The sequence below is a fragment of the Aquarana catesbeiana genome, linkage group LG03, assembly GCF_042186555.1.
Source record: "Aquarana catesbeiana isolate 2022-GZ linkage group LG03, ASM4218655v1, whole genome shotgun sequence".
NCBI lineage: Eukaryota > Metazoa > Chordata > Amphibia > Anura > Ranidae > Aquarana > Aquarana catesbeiana.
This window is the reverse complement of record NC_133326.1, coordinates 36283032-36309393: the sequence shown is the minus strand read 5'-3', so window position 1 is coordinate 36309393 and position 26362 is coordinate 36283032. Positions and strand designations below refer to the sequence as shown.

The following is a 26362-nucleotide window of genomic DNA, read 5'->3' as shown; positions in this document are numbered from 1 at the left end:
TCTTGCACTGCAAGCATTAAATACTTGTTAACTCTAGGAGATGGACAATGAGATGTAATACACCTCTCTCCAGCAGGCTCACTTAGGGTGTGCTGTGCACAGAGTGCAGGGTTCAGGGGTGCGCTCGGCACAGAATGCAGAGTTCAGGGGTTCCCTATGCACAGAATGCTCTACATACAGAGTGCAGCGTTCAGGGGTGTGCTGTGTACAGGGTACAGAGTTCACAGGTATGCTGTGTACAGACTGCAGAGTTCAGGGGTGTGCTGCGTACAGACTGCAGAGTTCAGGGGTGCGCTCAGCACAGAATGCTTTACATAAAGAGTCCAGCCTTCAACAGTGTGCTGTTTACATAGTGTAGTGTTCAGGGGTGTGCTGTGTACGGAGTGCAGTGTTCAGGGGTGTGCTGTATACAAAGTGCATAGTTCAGGGGTGTGCTGTGTACAGAGTGCAGAATTCAGGGGTTTGCTGTGTACAGAGTACAGAGTTTAGGGGTGTGCTGTGTACAGAGTACAGAGTTCAGGGGTATGCTGTGTACAGAGCACAGAGCTTAGGGGTGTGCTGCATACAGAGTGCAGGGTTCGAGGGTGTGCTCGGCACAGAATGCAGAGTTCAGGTGTGCCCTATGCACAGAATGCTCTATATGCAGAGTTCAGGGGTATGCTGTTTACAGAGTGCAGAGTTTAGGGGTATGCTTTGTACAGAGTGCAGGGTTCAGGGGTGTGCTGTGTACAGAGTGCAGAGTTTGGGGGTATGCTTTGTACAGAGTGCTGGGTTCAGGGGTGTGCAGAGTTCAGGGGTGTGCTGTGTACAGGGTGCAAAGTTCACGGGTGTGCTACGTACAGAGTGCAGGGTTCAGGGGTGTGCTCAGCATAGAATGCAGAATTCAGGCGTGCCCTATGCACAGAATTCTCTACATACAGAGTGCAGCGTTCAGGGGTGTGCTGTGTACAAAGTGAAGAGTTCAGGGGTGTGCTGTGTACAGAGTTTAGGGGTGTGCTGTGTACAGAGTGCAGAGTTTAGGGGTGTGCTGTCTACAGAGTGCAGGGTTTAGGGGTTTCCGCCAAGTCCACATGAAATGGCCTGGCGGGCCGGATTTGCCCCTTGTGTTTGACACATGTGCTATAGAGAAATATGCTTTGTTCATTTTTAACAAGTTTACAAGCACTTTAAATGAAAGAAACTGTTTATAAAACCAACTGTGGGCAGTCGTGAAACATTTTAGCAATAATGTCCTACTACACTTACCAAACTATGAACTATTCCATAAGATTCCCGGTCATTTATCATGTTGTAGGTTATTATAACAATGGAACTTCTGACATGTCTTGGCTTTTCTTTTTTACCTATGCTTTCTGATCCCCGGTCATTTTCTAGTGCCTGTGGAGTACAGTTGCACAATGGGTATTTGACCCCTGAAGCAGAATGAGGGTTTCAAGCTTCTTTAGGCTGAAAAGTATCCGAGAGTGTCATGTGAAGGCCCATGTACCTTCAGAGCCACAGGCTGATATCATTGATCTGTTTAAGATCAAATACTTAGATTTTCAAAGACTGCACCAAGATCTAATTCTCAGTAGCCTAGGCCATTGTAATTTCCCTTGAGTAGAGAACCATAAATCACAATACTGTGCAGCTATTTCCAGTGAAGTAGCGTAAATAAACTATAATATATGTACTTTTTTATGGTATGATAAAGAATCAGTAGAGTTAATATAAAGTATACAGTAGGTTATAAATGAAACAGGATAGGATACCGGCTCTCAGCAGGCCACAATAATTCATTAACATGACCCTTGTATCTTCTTTCAAGAAGGTCAAAACCTCACATACCTTACTAGACCTAATGAATTTTTCTTTACTATATTGTTACTCTGGCGTTCAGCCGTCGGTTACAAACAGAACACATCAATTAAAAGTTCACTTAGTGAAGGGGGTTTGCAGTTCTCAGGTACAAAATAACAGAGTGCAGATACTTGATGCATTCACAGATGTTTTGGTGGCTTCATACATCTTGTCCTCGTTATCTTTGATTATGATTGTAAAAGAGGGTGATCATCAGAAGACTTTGTATGTACATACACTCAACGGACACTTTACTAGGTACCCCTGTTCAATTGCTCGGTAACACAAATTGTTAATCAGCCAATCACATGCCAGCAACTCAATGCATTTAGACCCCTTTTCACACTGAGGCAGTTTTCAGGCGTTTTAGTGCTAGAAATAGTGTCTGTAGAGCACCTGAAAACTGCCACCCATGCCGCCCGAATGTGTAAGCCTAAGTGCTTTCACACTGGGGGGGTGCGCTTGCGGGAAATTAGAAAAAGTCCTGTAAGCAGCATCTCTGGGGTGGTTTGGGAGCACTGTACACAGCACTCCCAAAACGCCCCTGCCCATTGCAATGAATGGCCAGAGCTTCCAAAGCGCCTGAAAAGCACTTCGGAAGCGCCGCAACACGGGCATTTCTATTCCTTTCTTCAGCCGATAGCAAGGGTTAAAAGCGCCCTGCTTGCGGCCGAAAAGTGATGCTTAAACATCGGTAAAGCGCTGCTGACGCACTGGCGGCCCCAGCGTGAATGGGGTCTTAGACATCTAGACGCGGTGAAGACAACTTGCTGAAGTTTAAACCAAGCAACAGAATTTGGAGGAAAGGGGATTTAAAGTGTTTGTAACCTTACATTAAATTACTTTGCCAGACTCTCTCTTGTATCCAGCTATAGTACGCAGTGTATGTGTTTGTGGAAAACTAAGCTTCTAAATACCTTTTTTGCAGCTATCTTCAGGCTGGTCACGTGACTTCTGGCCACTCTTCTACTCTGATCCAGGGCTACAGCGGGAAGAGCCGAGGTCTCCCTCTGATGTCAGCCAGGGAGGTCACATGACCACTTTGCTGGCCACTCAGCTCCTTCCACTGTAGCCCTTACATAGGGGTGGAGAGCGGTCGGGAGTCACGTGACCGGCCTGAAGATATCTGCCAAAAAGGTATTTAGAAGCTTTGTTTTCTACAAACACATACACTGCATGTTATAGCTGGATACAAGAGAGGGGCTGGCAGTAGTTATTTAAACTTTAAAAAAATGTACCAATAGGAGGCAAGAGGGGAGGAGTGGCTCACACACACACATACAGGAGCTGACAGGCAGGTAGGGAGGGGAGGAGGAGAGGACAGTGCAGGGCTGTGGATGATGGAGGCACGTGAACTGACCACGGTGTCAGGCCTCAGCAGCCACGATAAACCGTGGTCAGTTTAAAGGGGGTGGGGGGCAGAACCAGGCAGGATCAGCCAGGTATTGCAGATGATAGAAAGGCCCAAATTACACAGCACAAGCACTGTGCTGTATAACATGCTTTAAAGGAACAGGATCTTTTTTTTTTTTTTTTTTTTTAGCATAACAAACGCTTTAAGTGAGTTTGAACATGGCATGGTTGTTGGTGCCAGACGTGCTGCTCTGAGTATTTCAAAGACTGCTGATCTACTGGGATTTTCATGCACAACCATCTCTCGGGTTTACAGAGAATTGTCCAAAAAAGAGAAAATATCCAGTGAGCGGCAGTTATGCAGATAAAAATGCCTTGCTGATATCAGAGGTCAGAGGAGAATAGGCAGACTGGTTCAAGATGATAGAAAGGCAACAGTAACTAAAATAACCACTCGTTACAACCAAGGCATGCAGAATACCATCTCTGAATGCACAACAAATTGAACCTTGAAGCAGATGGGCTACAGCGGGATCCAGGGCTACAGCGGGAAGAGCCGAGGTCTCCCTCTGATGTCAGCCAGGGAGGTCACATGACCACTTTGCTGGCCACTCAGCTCCTTCCACTGTAGCCCTTACATAGGGATGGAGAGCGGTCGGAAGTCACGTGACCGGCCTGAAGATATCTGCCAAAAAGGTATTTAAAAGCTTTGTTTTCTACAAACACATACACTGCATGTTATAGCTGGATACAAGAGAGGGGCTGGCAGTAGTTATTTAAACTTTTTGGTGAGCACAGGCTCACCAAAATTGGACAATAGAAGATTGGAAAAACATTGCCTGGTCTGATTTTGATTCCAGCTGCGACATTCGGAGGGTAGGGTCAGAATTTGGCATAAACAACATGAAAGCATGGATGCACCTTTGGGATGTGGTGGTACGGGAGATTATCACCATGGATGTGCAGCCGACAAATCTGCAGCAACTGTGTGATGCTATCATGTAAATATGGACCAAAATCTCTGAGGAATGTTTCCAACACCTTGTTGAATCTATGCCATGAAGAATGAAGGCAAAAGGGGTTCCAACCCGGTACTAGCAAGGTGTACCTAAAAAAGTGTCCGGTGACACTTAAGATATAAAAAAAGTATAAGAAAATTTAAAAATATATTTTTTAAAAATCCACTTTCAGTACTTATAATAGAAATAACAGTCCCAATCCAGTAATGCAACACCATTATGTGATGGAAGGTGTTTCCTGAAGAATTCCATGATCACCACAATTAAATGAATTAAACCAATTAAACTAAACAAATTGTAAATAACGAATCAAAACAAAACTAAACTAATTTTAAAGTTTTGCACGTGTCTAGAAAACAGCGCTGTACATATAAAACATACAGACCCAAATGGTATCCCCCACAGCTGATGATCTGCTCAAAGCAACCAGGCTTGTTTGTTGATTCCTTCAGCCAGGGGACTCCAACGCGTTTCAAAAGTAATTTACAGTTTATCTTTCTCAGGGATAAGATACCATTCTGGAATATAATGTAGATATTATTTTACCATAGAGTACATTACAAATAATCATATTACATTCAGAAGCTAATATAATTATTGAATTGTCACATAAATATTTGTAATGTACTCTATAGTAAAATAATATCTATATTCCAGAATGGTATCTTATCCCTGAGGAAGATAAACTGTAAATTACATTTGAAACGCGTTAACCACTTAAGGACCAAGCCTCTTTTTGTTGTTTTTTTTCAAGTTAAAATAATTTTTTTTGTGCTGGAAAATTACTTAAAACCCCCAAACATTATATATATATTTTTCGAACATCCTTGAGAATAAAATGGCAGTCATTGCACTTTTTTTGGGAAAAAATACACTTTTTTAAATGAAAAAGTAAGACAACAGTAAATTTAGCCCAATTTTTTTATATTGTGAAAGATAATGTTACGCCGAGTAAATTGATACCCAACATGTCACGCTTCAAAATTGCGCCCACTCGTGGAATGGCTACAAACATTTACCCTTAAAAATCGATGTTTAAAATTTTCTACAGGTTACCAGTTTTGAGTTACAAAGGAAGTCTATAGCTAGAATTATTGCTCTCGCTCTAACAATCGCGGTGATACCTCACATGTGTGATTTGAACACCGTTTTCACATGTGAGCGCTACTCATGTATGCGCTCGCTTCTGCGCGCAAGCTCGTCGGGACAGGGCGCCTTAAAAAAAAAATGTTTTCTTATTATTATTTATTTTCCTTTTTATTTTGACACTGTCTTTTAAAAAAAAATGTGGGTCACTTTTATTCCTATTACACGGAATGTAAACATCCCTTGTAATAGAAAAAAGTATGACAGGACCTTTTAAATATGAGATCAGGGGTCAAAAAAACCTCACATCTCATATTTACAAAAAAATGCAATAAAAAAAAAAAAAAAAAGTCACTTAAACCCCCCTCCTGCCCAGACCAATTTTCAGCTTTCAGCACTGGCGCACTTTGAATGACAATTGCGCGGTCATACAACACTGTACCCAAATTAAATTTTTATCACTTTTTTCCCACAAATAGAGCTTTCTTTTGGTGGTATTTAATCACAGCTGGGATTTTTATTTTTTGCTAAACAAACAAAAAAAGATGGAAAATTTTGAAAAGAAAACTATGTTTCATAGTTTGTTATAAAATTTTGCAAACAGGTAATTTTTCTCCTTCATTGATATGCACTGATGAGGCTGCACTGGTGGGCACTGATAGGTTGCACTGATGGGCCATGATAGGTACAGTTAAGGCGGCACTGATAGGCACAGATAAGGCGGCACTGATGGGGACAGATAAGGCGACACTGATGGGGACAGATAAGGTGGCACTGATGGGCCCTGATGGGTGGCACTGATGAGCACTGATAGGTACCACTGATAGATGGCACTGATGGGCACTGATAGGTGGCACTGATACTGTAGGTGGCACTAATATGCACTGGTAGGTGACACTTATGGGCACTGATAGGTGGCACTGATGTGCAGCACTGATGATGAGGCACTGATTGTGGGCACTGATGGGTGGCGCTGGTGGGCAATGGTAGGAGGCAGTGTTGTGTACTGCTAGGTGGCACTGGCAAGTGGCACAGGTGGGCACTGAGGAGCTGGCGGCAGCTCTCCGTGATTGGGACTGATGTCCCTCACAGCCGCCGGTGATCGGCTTTTTTTTTTTCTCCTCACGCTGTCAGCGCGAGGAGAAAAAATAGCCAATTAACGGCTCTGTTTACATCACATGATCAGCTGTCATTGGCTGACAGCTGATCACGTGGTAGGGGGTCGGGATCGACCCCCTACTCCGATCTTGGATCCAGCGAGTTTCATAGACTCGCTGATCACAGAGTGCGCCGCGCGCTCTGCAGGAGGCGCGCAGGCTGCTCGGGCACGGGAGGACGTCAATAGACGATCTCCCGGCACAGCAGGTCCGCGCTGCAACTGTCATTCAGCTATAGCGCGGATCTGAACAAGTTAATTAACAAAAACCCGTTTAACTAATTTTTCAGAATATTTGTAAATTCGAATATTCGAAGATTCAAAAATTCGTAAATTTGAAAATTTGGAAAATCTAATAATTATTACTAACTATTAAGTTATAGGTATTGGAATTTCCTTTCAAATTTGGCTGTTAGTGAACGTAACGAATGTGAATTTATCCGAAGTTATGAATTATCCGAAATAACGAAGACCGTATCTAAACAAATGGAACGAATTAATAATAATAAATAACAATAATAATAATAAAAACGTTTTATTATTATTTATTATTCACTTTTTCCATTCAATTTGTTTAGATGTCGCATTCTTTATTTCGGATCATTCCTAACTTCGGATAAATTCATATTTATTACGTTCACTAACAGCCAAATTTGAAAGGAAATTCAAATAACTTTAAATTAAATGTTTGTTATTATTAGTTAGTTAGTTAATTAATATTTAGAATTTCCTTTCTTTCTTATTTTCGGATTTTCAAATTTCTCAATTTTCGGAATTTCAAATTTCTCAATTTTCGAATTTAGGAATTTTCAAATTTACGAATTTACCAATTTCGATCATAACGAATGACCCGGAAAAAAAAAAAAATGAAACGAAAACGAATGAATTTTTCAAGAGTGCCCATGTTAGTATACATCCTAAAATATCCCTTATGGCAGCCTAATACGATGTTTTATTTTTCTTTCTCTTCTTCGGTAGTTTGGCCTTTACTGTAAGTGCACAGTGAAGCCAATTACGCCAGTGGGGCATCCAATGACTGTGTGTTCACTCCGAATTTATTAAACTTCAACAAGGTTTACATGCGCTGTTTTTTTCCTTTACCTTATTTACAGAAGTAGTATATCTTGCGACTGAGGCTGCACAATGTCAGATGATCATAAGGAAAGGGTTTTGTGCTTCCAGGGTTCCTATTAAATATCTGATCTGACATGAGAGCAGCTAATGCACTACATTCTGCTAAAGCATTTGCTCAGAAGTCAGCTCATATATTAGCAATCTTACATGATGTGTATGAAATATGTACACTGGTCTTCACTTCCAAATAATGCTTCCAAAAAGTAAAAAATTGAAAATGTTTTGTTCATAATACCGATCAACCAATGTGCAAGTCACAAAAGCCCCTTTCTGGTGTGATGGCGACTTAAAGAAGACCCCCAGAAGGTTAAAGTGGAGTTCCACCCACTTTTACAACTCTTCAGCATCCCTCACTAAACTGCGCACTGTAAACAAATTGGATATTTTTAAAAAATTTTTCTCAGCACCTACTGTATATCTGCTGTATTCATTTTTCACTTCCTGCTCCCTGGCCGTGGCCCATCGCATCATTTCCTGTTTGCAATGCCTTCTGGGAAGGGGCAAATTCCTCTGACACTGCCGTTGCTATGAAAACCTGACCTGAAACCTATTACACTGCTTGTGCTGCACTGAGCATGTGCGATATCTGCAAGGAAGAGATCCAGGAAGAAATACAGTCAGGCTTCAGATGCCCACACTTAAGATGGCCACGGCCTGCTGTAAGTTTATAAAATAACAAACTACTGCTATAAACTAACAAAACAGACCTTAGTTTACAGACTAACTTTACTAGAATACATTAATCTTGTGTATTATAGGGGTATTTTTATTTAAAAAGTATAATTTCGGCCGGAACACCACTTTAAGTTATGTGCATCTGAACCTACAGTTGTTGGAATACAGTGGGCTTGATTTATTAACCGCTTGCCGACCGGCTCATGCCAATATACTTTGGCAGAAGGACACGTACAGGCAGATTTACGTACCCGTACGTTGCCCTTTAAGAAGCGGTTTGCGAGCGTGCGCGCCGCGACCTCTGTGAGTGTGATCTCACGGAGAGGAAGAACAGGGAAATGCTAATGTAAACATGCATTTCCGCGTTCTGCCTAGTGACAGGACACTGATCACAGCTTTCTGTAATCGGGAGCGGTGATCAGTGTCGTGTCACACACAGCCCCTCCCCCCCACAGTTAGAATCACTCCCTAGGACTCACTGAACCACCAACAGCGCCACCTAGTGGTTAACCCCTTCACTGCCAGTCACATTTACACAGTAATCAGTGCATTCTTAATCGCACTGATTGCCGTATAAATGTGAATGGTCCAAAAATCGCACCAAAAGTGTCTGATCTGTCCACCATAATGTTGCAGTCACAGTAAAAATCGCTAATCGCCGCCATTACTAGTAAAAAAAAAAAATTATTAATAAAAATGCCATCAAACTATCCCCTATTTCGTAGATGCTATAACTTCTGCGCAAACCAATCAATAAAGCTTATTGCGATTTTTTTTTACCAATATATGTAGAAGAATACATATCAGCCTAAACTGAGGGAAAAAAATGTTTTTTTATATATTTTTGGGGGATATTTATTATAGCAAATAGTAAAAAATATTTTTTTTTTTCAAAATTGTCGCTTTTTTTTGTTTATAGCACAAAAAATAAAAACCGCAGAGATGATCAATTACCACCAAAAGAAAGCTCTATTTGTGGGGAAAAAAGGACGTCAATTTTGTTTGGGTACAACGTCGCACGACCGCGCAATTGTCAGTTAAAGCGACGCAGTGCCGAATCGCAAAAAGTGCTTTGGTCAGCCAGATGGTCCGGGGCTGAAGTGGTTAACCAATTGCCCTCCGGGAAATTTTACCCCGTTCATGACCAGGCCATTTTTTTGCGATACGACACTGCATTACTTTAACTAACAATTGTGCGGTTGTGCGACACTGCCCCCAAATAAAATTTATGTCATTTTTTTCCCCACAAATAGAGCTTTCTTTGGTGGTATTTGATCACCTCTGCGTATTAAATTTTTTGTGTTATAAACAATTTAAAAAAAAAAAACAATATTTTTACTTTCTGTTATAAAACAAATCTATTTAAAAAAAAAAAATCTAATTTCTTCATTAATTTAGGCCAATATGTATTTAGCTGCATCTATGGAGAAACTCTATGGGGCTGATTTACTAAAGGCAAATAGACTGTGCACTTTGCAGTTGCTCCAGAGCTTAGTAAATGCGGTAAAGCTTCACTTTGTAAAGAATACCCAATCACGTGCAAGAAAAAAAAAAACAGCTTTTTTGCTTGCACATGATTGGATGATGGAAGTCAGCAGAGCTTCTGCTCATTTAATAAGCTATGGAGCAACTTTGCAAAGTGCACAGTCTATTTGCCTTTAGTAAATCAACCCCACTGTCTTTTCTCTGTATAATATTTCCTGTCTGCAGTAAAGCAGCAGATATACCACATGTGGACTGTGCACTGTCTGTTCTATAGGGCTATATACAGCATTTCTAACAACAGTACAAAAGCAAGACATGGAGGTTGATTTACTAAAAGCAAATAGGCTGTTCACTTTGCAAGAGAACTTTCACTTTGCAGCAGAATATTGCCTTTGTAAAGGTTCAGATTTTTAAAAATAATAAACATGTTATACTTTCCTGCTCTGTGTAATGGTTTTGCACAGATCAGCCCCCATTCCCTTCTTCTCAGACCCCCCTGCCGGCAATCCTAGCCCCTCCCCCCCACTGAGTGCCCCCATAGCAAGCTGCTTACTCTGGGGGTACGTACTTGCTCCCTAGCATACATGCAGCCTCGCGGATAGTGGGCTTTAATGCAGAGCAGCTGCATACTTGCGTCTATTGGAAAACAGTTTACTGTGCTGAGAGCCCTGTGATGGAAGTCACTTTGGGCGTGGGGCCCGTGGAACCCAGCTTCCCCATGAGAGGTCAGGAAACTCCTGTTTCAACTCCCCTCTTATGTGTAAGTTACCCTGTGTCTATTAGGGGCACAGGGGGACCGAGAAAATGATGGACAACTACTTAATGGACGCTGAGAATGTGGTTTGGATTCCATCAAATGGGACTGAACTATTTACCATCACTATCCCTTAGGAAATCTATAGGCCCTGGCTTTTAAGGCAGTACTGCTCTTTGGGATGTGTGTGCCTGGGGGACCCTTGGAGTAATATTACTTTGGATTCAAGTCCATGTCTCCCCAAAACAAACAGTATATCTGAGTTTTCAATAAACAATTCCAGTTCTCATACAAGCTATTGCCGGCTAGTCTTTTATGGTCAGCTATAATATCTGGTTCCTATGTCCAGACTGGAGAAAATGGTATACTGATGGAAGCACTCAAGCAGGGTGCTGGGATGGCCCCGTCACAAGCGCGCTCCCAGCAGTGGTGTATTTAGGTTTTGTGCTGCCCTGGGCCTGACTAAACTTGTGCGTCCCTAATTTAAATATGAACCACACCTTTTTGTCAAGGCCACTCCCCTTCCTGTTTAAGATCCGCCCTGTCAACAAATACTTTTTCTATAGCATATGCATATTTTTATAGCATATATATATTCTTTATGGTTTTTTAGTTTAATTAAACTACAATCAAGGACCAAAAAATATATATTATATATATATATATTTTTTTTTGTTCCTTGATTGTAGTTTAATTAAACTAAAAAACAATGAAGAATATATATATATATATATATATATATATATATATATATATATATATATATATACATATTATAAAACATTTAATAATTTAATAACTACTAGAATTAATAATACAAAGTTTTGACATGGATAATATAATATCAAAAAGAAAAAAAACTGCGCTTGGCAAAGGAAAAAGAGGCTGCGGTTATAAGTGTGGTCACACCAAATACAAACTAATAGACAAAAAATGATAATAATATAATATGCATTGTACAGTATGTTGTAGAAAATAAATATTTATACTACTGATCTTAGCTAATGTGTAAGATATTATCTGGGACTTTGTTTTAGTTAAACTAGGACCTGCTCGCCTATATGTGCAATATGTCACTGGATTAGTAAGATCCTACTCCTATCTTGTAAGATATTTGGACTTGTGTTTGCTGCCACTGATTGTAATCATAGGATTATTTCACTTATTTGTATAATGACCAGAAATTAGTCATTATACAAATAGAAATAATCAACCCTCCTCCTGGCCCAGTCCGCCCCATAAGACTGGCGCTACACTAAAAGTGTAGCGTAAGCCGGCGGGGACTCTTTTCACATGGGAGCCGGGAGGAGGCTGTTTTTTTATGTGCGGGGAGGCGGCTTTCTTGCTGCCCCCCTCCAAAGTGCAACCCTAGGCCTGGGCCTTGTTGGCCTAGGCCAAGATACAGCGTTGGCTCCCAGCACAGTAATGAACGTTTACCGGAAAGCTCCTGATGCATACTTGTGATTGGGAGTTTTCCAACAAGTGACTGCTGTGACTGCCAACCACAGCGGTCACATAATTGAAATGCCCTTTCCCCTCTTGGCATTTAGATCCACTAAAAGGGCAAGGGGGCAGCAGTGGGAATGGGTTAAATAGAATTAAAGGTCACTTGAAGTGACTGGATTAGCGGGACAGTCAGACAACTAATATGGTAGCCACCATATTTCTCGAACTAAAGGTTTGCTTTAACCTCCCTGGCGGTATGATTATTTCGGATTTTAGGTGCTGAAAGCGGTACAATTATTTTGCATGGAAATTTGGCGTTTTATATTGTAGGTCTGTAATTCTTAACAAAAACACACTTATATCTGTCCACCAAGAGTCTGGTAGATATCCCGGGTATGATGAAGTTTGAAACACAAAAACATAAATTATAATATAATAAATAAATATAAATAATTAAAAAAAATAATAATACAATAATAATAAAATAATAAAATAAATTTCCCCACGATTCACTATCGCTCAATTCTGCAAGTGTTCTAATTTACTATCGCTGTTTTCTAGCTGGTCTAAAGCCACTTTTGATGTAAAGGGACACTTTTTTGTTGCTATGGACATTCTCCAGTTTCCAGGCAGAAAGAACAGTATATAGAATATAAAACTGCATGCAGGGCATAGGACAAAGCACTGGGGCAAAAGGGATGTGAAATAATTTCATACAGTACTGTAATCTGTAAGATTACAGTACTGTATGTGTTATGATTTTTACTTTTTTTTAAATTTGCTGCCAGGCTCCACCCCCCGTGCGTCGCCACGCTCGCAGGGAACGGAGCCTGGCACAGAGAGGCTTTGGAGGAGACAGAGCCCGCGGACATAGCGGGGGCGACATCACAGGATCCCGGGGACAAGGTAAGTACAGCGCACCAGGATCCTGCAATATAATCCCGAGTGTGGCTCAGGTTTACCGCTAATGGTGCAGAAATGTAACCCTGAGCCACACTCGGGAAAACCATCAGGGAGGCTACTGCCCCATTTTTAGTAGAGTAAAAAAATATCCAAATGTCCTTTTACCAAGCTCTAAAGAACTACAATAAAGGAATCATCGTCTTCATTTGTATTGTCAGTGTGAGAATAACTATCATCCTATCCCCTCTTGGGGAAAGAGATGCGTCTTCCTCACAGTCCCGGCCACATATGTCCTGACAGTTCCACCTGGCTGCAGCATGCAGAATATTGACTCTGACTCTTTTGGATCTTACTGCAGAAGCAATTAATCCCAGAAAATTTGACCAGACAGCCCTGCTCCATTTTCTCTTCCTACAGGCATAGAGTTTAAAAAAAAAAAAAGAAAAAAAAGGCTGAAGTCGGTTGAGGAGACCCATCACGAACCAAGACGGGAGAAGACAAGAAGAGAAATAATTTCTGACAAGTGGAAATGTCTGATGTCAAAGGCACAGGCTGAAAAGCCAATTCAGTGCCAACATGAGACATCTACACTTCAGGAGAGCTGTGTCAGAGACAAACTGTATGACTAAACAACAAGCTTGACTTGGTGGAATGAAATGTGAGATAAAGATATTACAAAGTAAATGGAGAATGGACAACGTGGAACTACTGTACAAATAAAGAACAAAAAAAAAAAACAAAATCATCACATACTGTACAAAAATTTTTGAGAATGACACAAATATTCATTTTCACAAAGTCTGCTGTTTAAGTGTTTTTAGATCTTTTTTTGTCAGATGTTACTATGGTATACTGAAGCCTTTCATAAGTGTCAAAGGCTTTTATTGACAATTACATTAAGTTCATGCAAAGAGTCAATATTTGCAGTGCTGACCTTTCTTTTTCAAGACCTCTGCAATTCTCCATGGCATGCTGTCAGTCAACTTCTGGGCCACATCTTGACTGATGGCAGCCCATTCTTGCATAGTCAATGCTTGGAGTTTGTCAGAATTTGTGGGGGGTTTTTTGTTCACCCGCCTCTTGAGGATTGACCACAAGTTCTCAATGGAATTAAGGTCTGGGAGTTTCCTGGCCATGGACCCAAAATTCAGATGTTTTGTTCCCCAAGCCACTTAGTTATCACTTTTGCCTTATGGCAAGGTGCTCCATCATGCTAGAAAAGTCATTGTTCCTCACCAAACTGTTCTTGGATGGTTGGGAGAAGTTGCTCTTGGAGGATGTTTTTGTACCATTCTTGTACCATTTTTTATTCTTGGCTGTGTTCTTAGGAAAAATTGTGAGTGAGCCCACTCCTGTGGTTGAGAAGCATGGATGGTCTCAGGGTGCTTTACTGTTGGCATGACACAGGATTGATGGTAGCGCTCACCTTTTCTTCTCCGGACAAGGTTTTTTTTCCAGATGCCCCAAACAATCAGAAAGGGGATTTGTCAGAGAAAATTACTTTACCCCAGTCCTCAGCAGTCCTATAACTGTACCTTTTGCAGAATATCAGTCTGTTCCTGATGTTTTTCCTGGAGAGAAGTGGCTTCTTTGCTGCCCTTCTTCACAGCAGGCCATCCTCCAAAAGTCTTCTCCTCACTGTGTGTGCCGATGTACTCACATCTGCCTGCTGCCATTCCTGAGCAAACTCTGCACTGGTGGTGCCCCGATCCCACAGCTGAATCAACTACAGGAGACGGTCCTGGCAATTGCTGGATTTTCTTGGGCGCCCCGAAAGCCTTCCTCACAAATGCAGTGGAAATTATTTTATGGGATTAAGTTCATTTTCATGGCAAACAAGGACTTTGCAACTAATTGCAATTCATCTGATCACTCCTCATAACATTCTGGAGTATATGCAAATTGCCATCATAAAAGGCAGCAGACTTTGTGAAAATGAATATTTGTGTCATTCTCAAAACCTTTGGCCCCGACTGTAGATGTAACACTCTTGTTAACAAGGTAAATGGGGCGTTATGTACCTAATCGCAGGAAGGACCAGTTTGTTGCAATACTCTACCTGTTGCATTGCTTCTATATAAGAGGGGCTGAACCGAAAGTACTGCAAGGGTGGGCATAACTTTTTTATTAACCTACAGGTTGCTCAAATTTCACATGTTGATTGAGTAACTCTTCCTCTTTTTCATTGCAGGTAAATAATGGATTCCAAGCAGAAGCAATCTGCCGCCAGCAGTTACAGCAAACAGTTCCTCTATTTTGGGATAATGGTTTTACATACAGTAAATAAAAACTGATCATTGGAAGCACCCCTGTCCGTATTAAATGGTTTGTCTCATCTCAATAACTGATACATTCTGCTGGAGAGCTTGTTCTTTTGAAAAATAACAGACTTGGATCTGTTATGATCACTGTTCACTGTCTGGACCACTAAATGAAAATAGAAGAAAGAAAGCCTAAAAAAGATAATGAATGCAGCCATCACATCTAAGAAAGGGTAAGCTACAATGTAATAAATGTTTGCTTTTGGGTTTATTACTGTTTTAATGTTTGGCACTTTGTTTTATGTAAATCCATAAAATCTATAGAATATATATAGAATCTATAGAACTTCTGTACCAAATACATACAGTTAAGCACCAACATATTGAGCACTGTGAACACCACTGCTTCCATAATGATTTTATTTAACTGGTCTATCTGTAATTACCGTAACAGGAGATAGTTGAAAACAATTGCAAATAGACCCAATGTGGCAGATTGGACATATCACTTCTCTAATTGCAAGATATAATGAAACACAGTGCCAGTAGACTGCAGCCATTGTGAATAATAATCAGCTTTTTTTTTTTGTACTCTTTTATCTTTTTAAAATTGTATTTCAGTACCGCTCAATGTACTTGTGGAAGATCACACAGTATTTTTGGGGAATGATAATCAGAAAAAAGTAAATCTCAACACAATAGTTACCATGACTACTTAGAAAGGCTCAGGATCATGCCCGCAGGCTATTCTGTGGGTTTTTTTCTATGAATGGAAAGAAGGTATTTCCATTTGCGTTAAAGGAAAACAGTCAGGATACAAACATAGCAGGGGTGCCATGTTTTTCTTGTTTTTGAGTAAGATTTAAAGTGGTTGTAAACCATGTTTAAAAATTAAAAAAAAAAAAACCCTGCAAGACAAAGGCATAATGAGCTAGTATGCCTAGCATACTAGCTCATTATGAATTGCTCCCTGAGATCGAAACCCCCGCAGCGATCCTTGTTCACCGCTCCGGCAGCCAACATCTCTCCGGGGGGGTTACTTCCAGGTATAGCGGCTCCGGCGCTGTGATTGGCCGGAGCCGCAATGACATCACTCCTGCGCATGCGCTTGGAAGCCGCTGGTAACGGCACAGTACAACTGAAGCAACGACATGTATGTGCCGTTGCTTCAGTTTGCTTAAGTGCGCATGTGCCGAAGACGTCTGCACATTCAAATACAGGGATATCTCCTAAACCGTGCAGGTTTAGGAGATATCCAGTGTAGCTACAGGTAAGCCTAATTATAGGCTTGCCTGTAGTATAAAGTGGTTGTAAAGGGTTTACAACTAGGGCTGAAACAACTAATCGATTAATCGACAACTAATCAATTACTATTTTCACAATCGATTAATCGGCCAGTAACATAATGGGAGTAAAAAAACTAAAACGAGCCCTTTATAGTACAAAAAGAACAAATAATCGCTACTGTAGATGTTACTTTCACAGTTCTACAGTAAAAAAAATGAACCCCTTACTGTAGTGATTATCTGCTTTTTTTTTTTTTTGTACTATAAAGGGCTAATTTTTGTTTTTTTAACCCCATTATGTTACTAAACGTCTTAGACCTGGTTCACATCTATGTCTTTTTTTGGTGCTTTTTTGCAGAAGCGCACTGCAGTTCATTTACATGGTTCCCTATGGGATACGTTCACATCTATGCTTTTTTTCAGCCACTGCGTATTTGGAAAGGGTCAGGGACTTTTTTTTTAACACAAAAACAGTGCTTTTTTGGTTCAATATACTTCAATGGAGAAGCTGCAGAAAAACATTTAATGCGTTTTTGCAGCAATTTGTGTTTTTTAATCTGCCCAACAACAAATTGGCCAAAAAAAAAAGCAAAAACGCAAATCGCCGCAAAATCACGTGCGCAAAAATCAAAACGCACAGCAAAAAGCACTGCAGAAACATATCAAAAGAAAGCTGCCTAGGTGTGTACCGAGCCTTATTCTGGCCACACGAATCAATTTTCAGACGAGAATATTCAGACGAAAAATCTTTGTACATTCACTGAATGAAAGAATTTGTTTGAAATTTTCACTTGTTTTTAACATTCTGTTTTTAAAATTAATGTAATTTCTGAATGAAAACCACATACACTGTCTGAAAATTCCTTTCACCAAGAAGTTTTCTATTTCCAAATTTTCCTGTCACTGTGGTTGAAAATGAATGTCGACTTGACCCCACTAACGATTAGAAAATCGAACGAATGTTCTTAAAATGAAAATGTTTTTTGAAGGAAGACATTTGATCTCTGAGTCTGATAATATTTATCAGATTCACCCTTTAATAGTATGTACAGTATATGTCTTCTCTAACAGTTTATACAGTATATCTCCTCTAATAGTATATACAGTATATCTCTTCTGTCTGTTATTCTCAGAGTGGATTAGATATTTTTCTCCCTAACCATATAGTTGGCTATTTTTATTTACCACTGCATAGAGATATTTAAGAATAAATGACCTTTTTTTTAAACTTTACATATTAACTAAATTATACGCCACACTTTTTTTTAAGGTTATTAACCGATTAATCGATTAATCAAAACAATAATCGGCCAACTAATCGATTATGAAAATAATCGTTAGTTGCAGCCCTATTTACAACCACTTTAAGTTATCCTCCACCTCCTAGTGTCCCTATCAGAGATGTAACTAGAACCTTCAGGACCCTGGTGCAAAAAAAAAACCCTGGGGCCCTTTCCTCTGGTCCCGGGGCCCTTTCCTTCCTAGCCAAGGGCCCTTCCCACTGATCGCAGGGCCCTTTACTCCTGCAACGTACACAAGAGCAACTGCTCTCACTGCTGTCTCCCCCCCCCCCATTGGGTAGATTCATAGGCGTGCGCAGGAGGTGTGCCAGGTGTGCCTGGGCACACCTTAATCACTCTGTGCAGTGCTGATTCCCCTTACTGTCAGGGCTCCCCCCTGTGTTGCGCCACCCCACCGCAGTGTTGTTGGCTTCCCTCCTTTCCTCTCCTCTCCCCCCGGCTACTGCGGGGGATGTTTCAGGATGGAAAGTGGGGGAAGGGGCTAATCAATATTTAATTTACCGACCCCTTCCTTTTCTAAATGACCACACTCACTCAATCATAACTGAACAATAAGCATAGCAAACCGTATTTACTATGCTTCAGTTTGTGAATGAACAGAAAGCCACTCAGCACAGAGCACTTTTCATTCATTCACTGTTCAGTGCAGATGAGGCTGCAGAGAAAGTCATGTGTGTTGAAGCTTTGGGGTGCACAACCTAATGCAATGGGCTGCACTCACCTATGGGCAGATTGAGAGCAGTAGTAACCATTGGCTCCCGCTGCTGTCATTCAAATGCTGTAGTTATAGTTAAATATGCGGCGCTCCCATATCAGTATGTTATATGAAAAAATACATGTAAAGCACTTATACCATGAATGAATAAATAGCTGCAAGACCATTAAATAAATACAGAAATAGTGTAATACGCCACATAAAATCACCACAAATTCTGTGATGTGATAATAAATATCTAAGACTACAGTATCGATCCAATCCAGTTCCACATTAAAATGTCCACAATAATTCCTTATTCACTTTGTGCTTAAGTGATAACAATGTGTGGCCACCATCATGCAGGTGTGATCCCACCACCTTCACGCCAATAAGCTCATCTTAAGGGATGGACCTAAAGGACATATGTCTGTTAGGTCAAATACGCTTGGACCCCTCAGGGGTATGAATAGGTAGGTATTCCTTCAATATAGGTATCCTCATGGAATTGCGATGTTCTTGGTGGTAATAGTGAGCTGGTATCACTTTAAGAGGCCCTCCTTCCCTTTTCTTTTGCTCCTAACCACTCAACACAAGGTGGGTATCCATAGTTTCCCAAAATTTATTAGAAAAAAATGCACTTACATTTAAAAGCAGGTAAATGTGCCTTTAAACTCAGTTATAGAGCCACAACCCAGCACTCGTGGCATTGGTGTCACCCGGCTCCTCCTACGCGTTAAGTCACCGTCCTTGTGATGTATATGTATGTGAGCAGCACCCAATAATTTGCATTTAGAGTGTTAGCGCGCAGTAGCGTTATCCCCAGAGATCTGTGGATGAATAAACTACAAGTCCTATCTGCTACCATGACAGAGTGACTGTAGTCCTCAAAAAAGAGCACAAGGCGGTGATGTGGTGATGTAGTCCTCTGATACTTCCTCCATCCAGCCCAGGTGGGCAGGGTGAAATGTAGCACTTTCTGAGGCCACCTAGCATCTCATCTATATGAGTTGGCTTAAGAAGAGCAGCATTCTAGATGGTTTACAGTACTGTTTACCGCTGGATGAGTTAGTTGGGATGCCACATCTGAGGACCAGGGGGAGAGAGCTTCTCTTCTTGCTTGGAGTGGCAATCTTAAGTTTTGAACAGAATAGAGAGGGAATAGAACACCTATCAGGTTTTTATTGCTGTCTGCGCCCCCGTTTGGGAGATTCACCCTCTCTATTGCCCTGTTTACCATTATCACCTAAAGTAAACGAATATCCTAAATTTTGGGTTGTCCCCAGAACAGGAAATAGAGGAGTAATCTTCCTATGGGGACACTAGTTCTGGTGACATCCAAGAATTCCCTCACCTTAGAGAGAATTCCTCTAATTTCCTGTTTTGGCTTTGAGACAGGAAGTGGAGGGAAATCAGATGGCATTCAACCTGACCCTCCCTTATGCTATCCAAAATGAAAAAAAGGGTTTGCCTTTAGTTCTACTTCAAAGGAAGAGAAGCTTATTTGGCTGTACTTCTCCTGTGGGTCATAGGAGTGAAGTTCGTTCTGCATTCCTGTGGCTCATTTTCAGCAGACGTCGCAGAGCCTGTCCAGGCTCGGGCAAGATCGCGACAATGAAGTCGGGATCCGCCCACATGCCTGGACTGGCACCCAGCTCAGCCTCTCAGTGAGCCACTGAGAGGCTGAGCCGGCTGCTCCCGCCCCCTCCACAGCCCCGTGCTCCAGTGAGTGAGGAGGGGGGCAGAGCAGAGAGCGGTGACTGACAAGGGCCAGCTCTCTGATCAGGGAGCTGTGAGAACAGAGCGATCGGTGGTGTTTGATCGCTCGGTTCTCAGTGTTGGAGGCGCCGGTGGGCCGATACCTAGGTGGATGCAGCAAGTAAAAAAAAAAACATACATCTCTTTTAAAGACTTACTGATCTACAACTTATATGCACCCTGGGAAGGCAAATTCCAGATGAACCTTTTCAAATACAAGTCAGCAATTGCAGCTCATTTCTATCCATACAAATACAGAAAGCAGCATAACAGATAAAAAAAAGTCCAAATGCTGGTAAAAAAAAAAAGTAATATAAAAACAGTCAACACGTTTCAGGAGTAACAACACCTAGCCTTCATCGGGGCCCAATACAGGATATAACTTAGGTAGACTCAGAGAAAACATTGACCTTACAGACCTGTATTAGAACCAATAATGAACTCCACATGGATTAACAACCTGACTGCAGTGCTGAGTAGGAATGTCTACTGACGCGCTCCATTTAAAGTGAAATAATCCAAAAGCTACGGACAATGATATGGATTACTAAGCGGAACCTTCAGATCAACAACATCATATTTGTATCCTTTTATTTCCTTATTTCTTTACATAAAATATTTCCAACGTGCATGATATTGATACAACACATGAAGAAATAAGTCTAAGCCGATAATAAAAGTCTACTGAGAAGACCTTACCTGGTCCGCGGGTTGTCAGAGCTCTCGTTTTCTGCCTCCAGTAGCGCCTCTAACTGAGGAAGCCTGGCTGAACTGTTGTAAAGTGCTTTAGACTGAAGTATCAGGAGTCCTAGACAGAATTTCACTCCCATTTCTTCAAGCTCCTTAGTTCCAACCTGTAAGCCCTGTGAAGGATGGAGATGATATGGAAATGAGCAGACCACCATCAATCTTCAAGATAAACAACTGGCAATAGAATTGGCGCACATTAATTGAACTAAAGTTCATGAAAACATTAATAACTTCTACATCTGCATTTAGACCACATTTAACAGAAGATGATGAGACAGCACTATTTATCTAAAGGTAGAAAGGAAACTACCTTGTTTGCTTAAACATTTTTTTTTTTACTTTGTTGCAAAGTGAAAAACATTGAAAAGTAGACAGACACACTGGGCCGGATAAAGCCGGATAAAGCCGTTGCAGAATAAAGTGGAAGTATAAGCAAAACTTTTTTATACCCTGTAAGCTTTTGTTGCCATCTGTGTCCCATTGGGGAGATTTACCTTCACTTCCTGTCCCATAGCCAATCAGGAAGTGAGAGATAATACCTGCAAATGAACCACTTCAGCCCCGGAAGGATTTACCCCCTTAATGACCAGGCCATTATTTGCGATACAGCACTGCGTCGCTTTAACTGACAATTGCGCAGTTGTGCGCCGTTATACCCAAACAAAATTTATGATTTATTTATTAATTATTGATGACCTCTGCGTTTTTTTATTTTTTGCGCTATAAACAAAAGAAGAACGACAATTTTGAAAAAAAACTATATTTTCTACTTTTTGCTATAATATATATCCCAAAAAAATGTAAAAAAAAACGAATTTCTTCATAAATTTGGGCCAATATGTATTCTTCTACATATTTTTGGTAATTTTTTACAGGATAGAGTTATGGACTTTTATTTTTTTTACTGGTAATGGCGGCGATCTGCGATTTTTAGTGGGACCTCGACATGGCGACAGACAAATCTGACCCCAAATTACACTTTTTTTGGGGCCAATGACATTATTACATTGATCAGAGATATAAAAATGCACTGATCAATGTATAAATGGCACTGGCAGGGAAGAGGTTAACACTAGGGGGCGATCAGGGGGTTAACTTTGATCCCTGGGTATGTTCTAACTGTAGGGGGGGTTTGGGGGTTCTAAGTAATTTTCTAGCAAAAAAAAAAAAAAATTATTTTAATTTGTAAACACCAAATCTCAGAAAGAGGCTCGGTCCTTAATTGGTTAAAAAAGATGTTGTACTTTGTATTGGGGGAAAAATGTATTTATATACATTCCCTGGACACTTTATTAGGTACACCTGTTCACTTGCTTGGTAATAGACATGTGCACTGCCAAAAAATTTGTTCGTTTTCGTTTCATTCGTTTATTTATTTTTTTCGTTTTCGGGTCATTCATTATGATTCGTACATTCGTATATTCGCACATTCGTAAATTCGTACATTTGTACATTCATAAATTCATAAATTCGCACATTCGCACATTCGTAAATTCGTAAATTCATAAGTTCGTACATTCACTCATTCGTAAATTTGTACATTTGTAAATTAGAAAATTTGGAAATTTGTAAATTCGGAATTTGAAAATCCAAAAACCCGAAAATTCGAAAATCTGAAATAGTAACTAACTATTAAATTATAGGTATTGTTATTTCCTTTCAAATTTGGCTGTTAGTGAACGTAGCAAATTTGAATTTATCCGAAGTTACAAAATTATCCAAAATAACAAATGCTGCATCTAAACAAATGGAACGGAACAAATTATTAATAAATAATAATAATAAAATTTTTTTATTAATATTGTTATTTATTATTATAAATTTATTACGTTCCATTCGTTTGGATATGGCATTCGTTATTTCGGATGATTTGTAACTTCGGATAAATTTGTATTCGTTACGTTCACTAACAGCCAAATTTGAAAGGAAATTCCAATACCTATAATTTAATAGTTAGTAATAGTTAACTTATTATTAGTTATTATTTCAGATTTCCAAATTTCCAAATTTAGGAATTCACTAATGTACGAATGTACGAATGTACAAATTTACGAATGTACGAATTTACGAATTTACGAATATGTACGAATAGGTACGAATTTACAAATTTTCAAATATTCGAATTTACGAATATTCGGAAAAATTAGTTAAATGGGGTTTTTGTTAATTTGGATGTTTCCGAATTAACGAATTTGTCGAAATTCATTAAAAAACGAATTCGGAACGAAACGAATTGCACATGTCTACTTGGTAACACAAATTGCTAATCAGCCAATCACATGGCAGCAACTCAATGCATTTAGGCATCTATACGTGTTGAAGACGACTTGCTGAAGTTCAATGTAGTATTTTAGTAGCACTTGTTTGTGAATTGCATAATAATTTTTTGAAAAATGCTCCGAGCTAATTTTCCGCAAATTTTAAAGAGAAGAATACCGCTTTGTGAATGGAACCCACTGTTTTTAGGCACCAGCGAGCAAACACATCTTGGCCATTCACATGGATGGACGTTTTAGCAAACCCGTGTAAATGAGGCCTTAGTTGAAATCTCCATCCTTTGCCACCCCTCCCCCCCCCATACCTACACAGATATGAACTTCAACTGCAGTTGGGGTTAATACAGCTGCTGGACCTGCCATGGGCACTCATCAAGAGTGCCATCTATCCCTGGCCTTTCTGCCTCCCTCCTCTATTCATAGAAGCTGTACTATAGCCTCCAACGATAAAAAACACTCTTGTGACCCCCTTCAAAGGGGGCTTCCAAACATAAACCCTAAATGGCCCTGGGGTTGGTTCTGGTATTAAATCACCGCCGAGTTTTTTATTTTTTGCTAAAGTTTTTCTTAGTTTCTGTCAGAAAATTTTGTAAATAAGTATTTTTTTCTCCTTCACTGATGAGGCTGCACTGATGGGCACTGATGAGGTGGCACTGAAGGGAATTCATGGGGTGGTACTGATGAGGAGGCACTAATATGCAGCACTGATGGGCACTGATAGGTGGCACTGATATGCAGCACTGATGGGCACTGATAGACAGCACTGATGGGCATTGATAGGTGGCACTGATGGGCAGTGATAGGTGGCTTCTTATGGGCAATGATGGGTGGCACTAATGGGAACTGATGGGCGGCACTGATGGGCGGCACTGAAAGGCAGCACTGATTGGCATAACTGATGGGCACAGATTGGCCTCACTAATGGGCACAGACTGGTGTCACTGATGGGCACAGACTGATGTAACTGATGGGCACTAGGGATGAGCCGAACACCCCCCTGTTCGGTTCGCACCAGAACATGCGAACAGGAAAAAAGTTCGTTCGAACATGCGAACACCGTTAAAGTCTATGGGACACGAACATGAATAATCAAAAGTGCTAATTTTAAAGGCTTATATGCAAGTTATTGTCATAAAAAGTGTTTGGGGACCTGGGTCCTGCCCCAGGGGACATGGATCAATGCAAAAAAAAGTTTTAAAAATGGGCGTTTTTTCAGGAGCAGTGATTTTAATAATGCTTAAAGTCAAACAATAAAAGTGTAATATCCCTTTAAATTTCGTACCTGGGGGGTGTCTATAGTATGCCTGTAAAGGGGCGCATGTTTCCTGTGTTTAGAACAGTCTGACAGCAAAATGACATTTTGAAGGAAAAAACTCATTTAAAACTACCCGCGGCTATTGCATTGCCGACAATACACATAGAAGTTCATTGATAAAAACGGCATGGGAATTCCCCAAAGGGGAACCCCGAACCAAAATTAAAAAAAAAATATGACGTGGGAGTCCTCCTAAATTCCATACCAGGCCCTTCAGGTCTGGTATGGATATTAAGGGGAACCCCGGCCAAAATTTAAAAAAAAAAATGACGTGGGGTTCCCCCTAAATTCCATACCAGACCTGAAAGGTCTGGTATGGATTTTAAGGGGAACCCCGCGCCAAAAAAAAAAAAAAACGGCGTGGGGTCCCCCCAAAAATCCATACCAGACCCTTATCCGAGCACGCAACCTGGCAGGCCGCAGGAAAAGAGGGGGGGACAAGAGTGCGGCCCCCCCCTCCCTCCTGAACCGTACCAGGCCACATGCCCTCAACATTGGGAGGGTGCTTTGGGGTAGCCCCCCAAAACACCTTGTCCCCATGTTGATGAGGACAAGGGCCTCATCCCCACAACCCTGGCCGGTGGTTGTGGGGGTCTGCGGGCGGGGGGCTTATCGGAATCTGGAAGCCCCCTTTAACAAGGTGACCCCCAGATCCCGCCCCCCCCCTGTGTGAAATGGTAAGGGGGTACATAAGTACCCCTACCATTTCACGAAAAAAGTGTCAAAAATGTTAAAAATGACAAGAGACAGTTTTTGACAATTCCTTTATTTAAATGCTTCTTCTTTCTTCTATCTTCCTTCATCTTCTGGTTCTTCTGGTTCTTCTGGCTCTTCTGGTTCTTCCTCCGGCGTTCTCGTCCAGCATCTCCTCCGCGGCGTCTTCTATCTTCTTCTCCTCGGGCCGCTCCGCACCCATGGCATAGGGGGGAGGCTCCCGCTCTTCTCTTCTTCTTTTCTTCTCTTCTGTTCTTCTTCATTTTCTTCTCCGGGCCGCTCCGCAATCCATGCTGGCATGGAGGGAGGCTCCCGCTGTGTGACGGCGCTCCTCGTCTGACAGTTCTTAAATAACCGGGTGGGCGGGGCCACCCGGTGAACCCCGCCCCCCTCTGACGCACGGTGACTTGACGGGACTTCCCTGTGACGTCACGGGGAATGCCACAGGGAAGTCCCGTCAAGTCACCGTGCGTCAGAGGGGGGCGGGGTCACCGGGTGGCCCCGCCCCCCGTTATTTAAGAACTGTCAGACGAGGAGCGCCGTCACACAGCGGGAGCCTCCCTCCATGCCAGCATGGATTGCGGAGCGGCCCGGAGAAGAAAATGAAGAAGAACAGAAGAGAAGAAAAGAAGAAGAGAAGAGCGGGAGCCTCCCCCCTATGCCATGGGTGCGGAGCGGCCCGAGGAGAAGAAGATAGAAGACGCCGCGGAGGAGATGCTGGACGAGAACGCCGGAGGAAGAACCAGAAGAGCCAGAAGAACCAGAAGAACCAGAAGATGAAGGAAGATAGAAGAAAGAAGAAGCATTTAAATAAAGGAATTGTCAAAAACTGTCTCTTGTCATTTTTAACATTTTTGACACTTTCTTCGTAAAATGGTAGGGGTACTTATGTACCCCCTTACCATTTCACACAGGGGGGGGGGCCGGGATCTGGGGGTCACCTTGTTAAAGGGGGCTTCCAGATTCCGATAAGCCCCCCGCCCGCAGACCCCCACAACCACCGGCCAGGGTTGTGGGGATGAGGCCCTTGACCTCATCAACATGGGGACAAGGTGTTTTGGGGGGCTACCCCAAAGCACCCTCCCAATGTTGAGGGCATGTGGCCTGGTACGGTTCAGGAGGGAGGGGGGGCCGCACTCTCGTCCCCCCCTCTTTTC

At 41.5% G+C, this 26362-nt stretch overlaps 1 protein-coding gene across 1 annotated transcript in view; it reads right to left on the bottom strand.

The window, feature by feature from the left end:
* AGBL1 (AGBL carboxypeptidase 1) overlaps positions 1–26362 on the bottom strand; it is a 1138256-nt gene that overhangs the window by 295537 nt on the left and 816357 nt on the right. The window contains exon 22 of the mRNA XM_073623519.1: positions 20850–21013. Within this exon, the coding sequence (XP_073479620.1) occupies positions 20850–21013 (164 nt within the window). The remainder of the gene's footprint in view (positions 1–20849; positions 21014–26362) is intronic.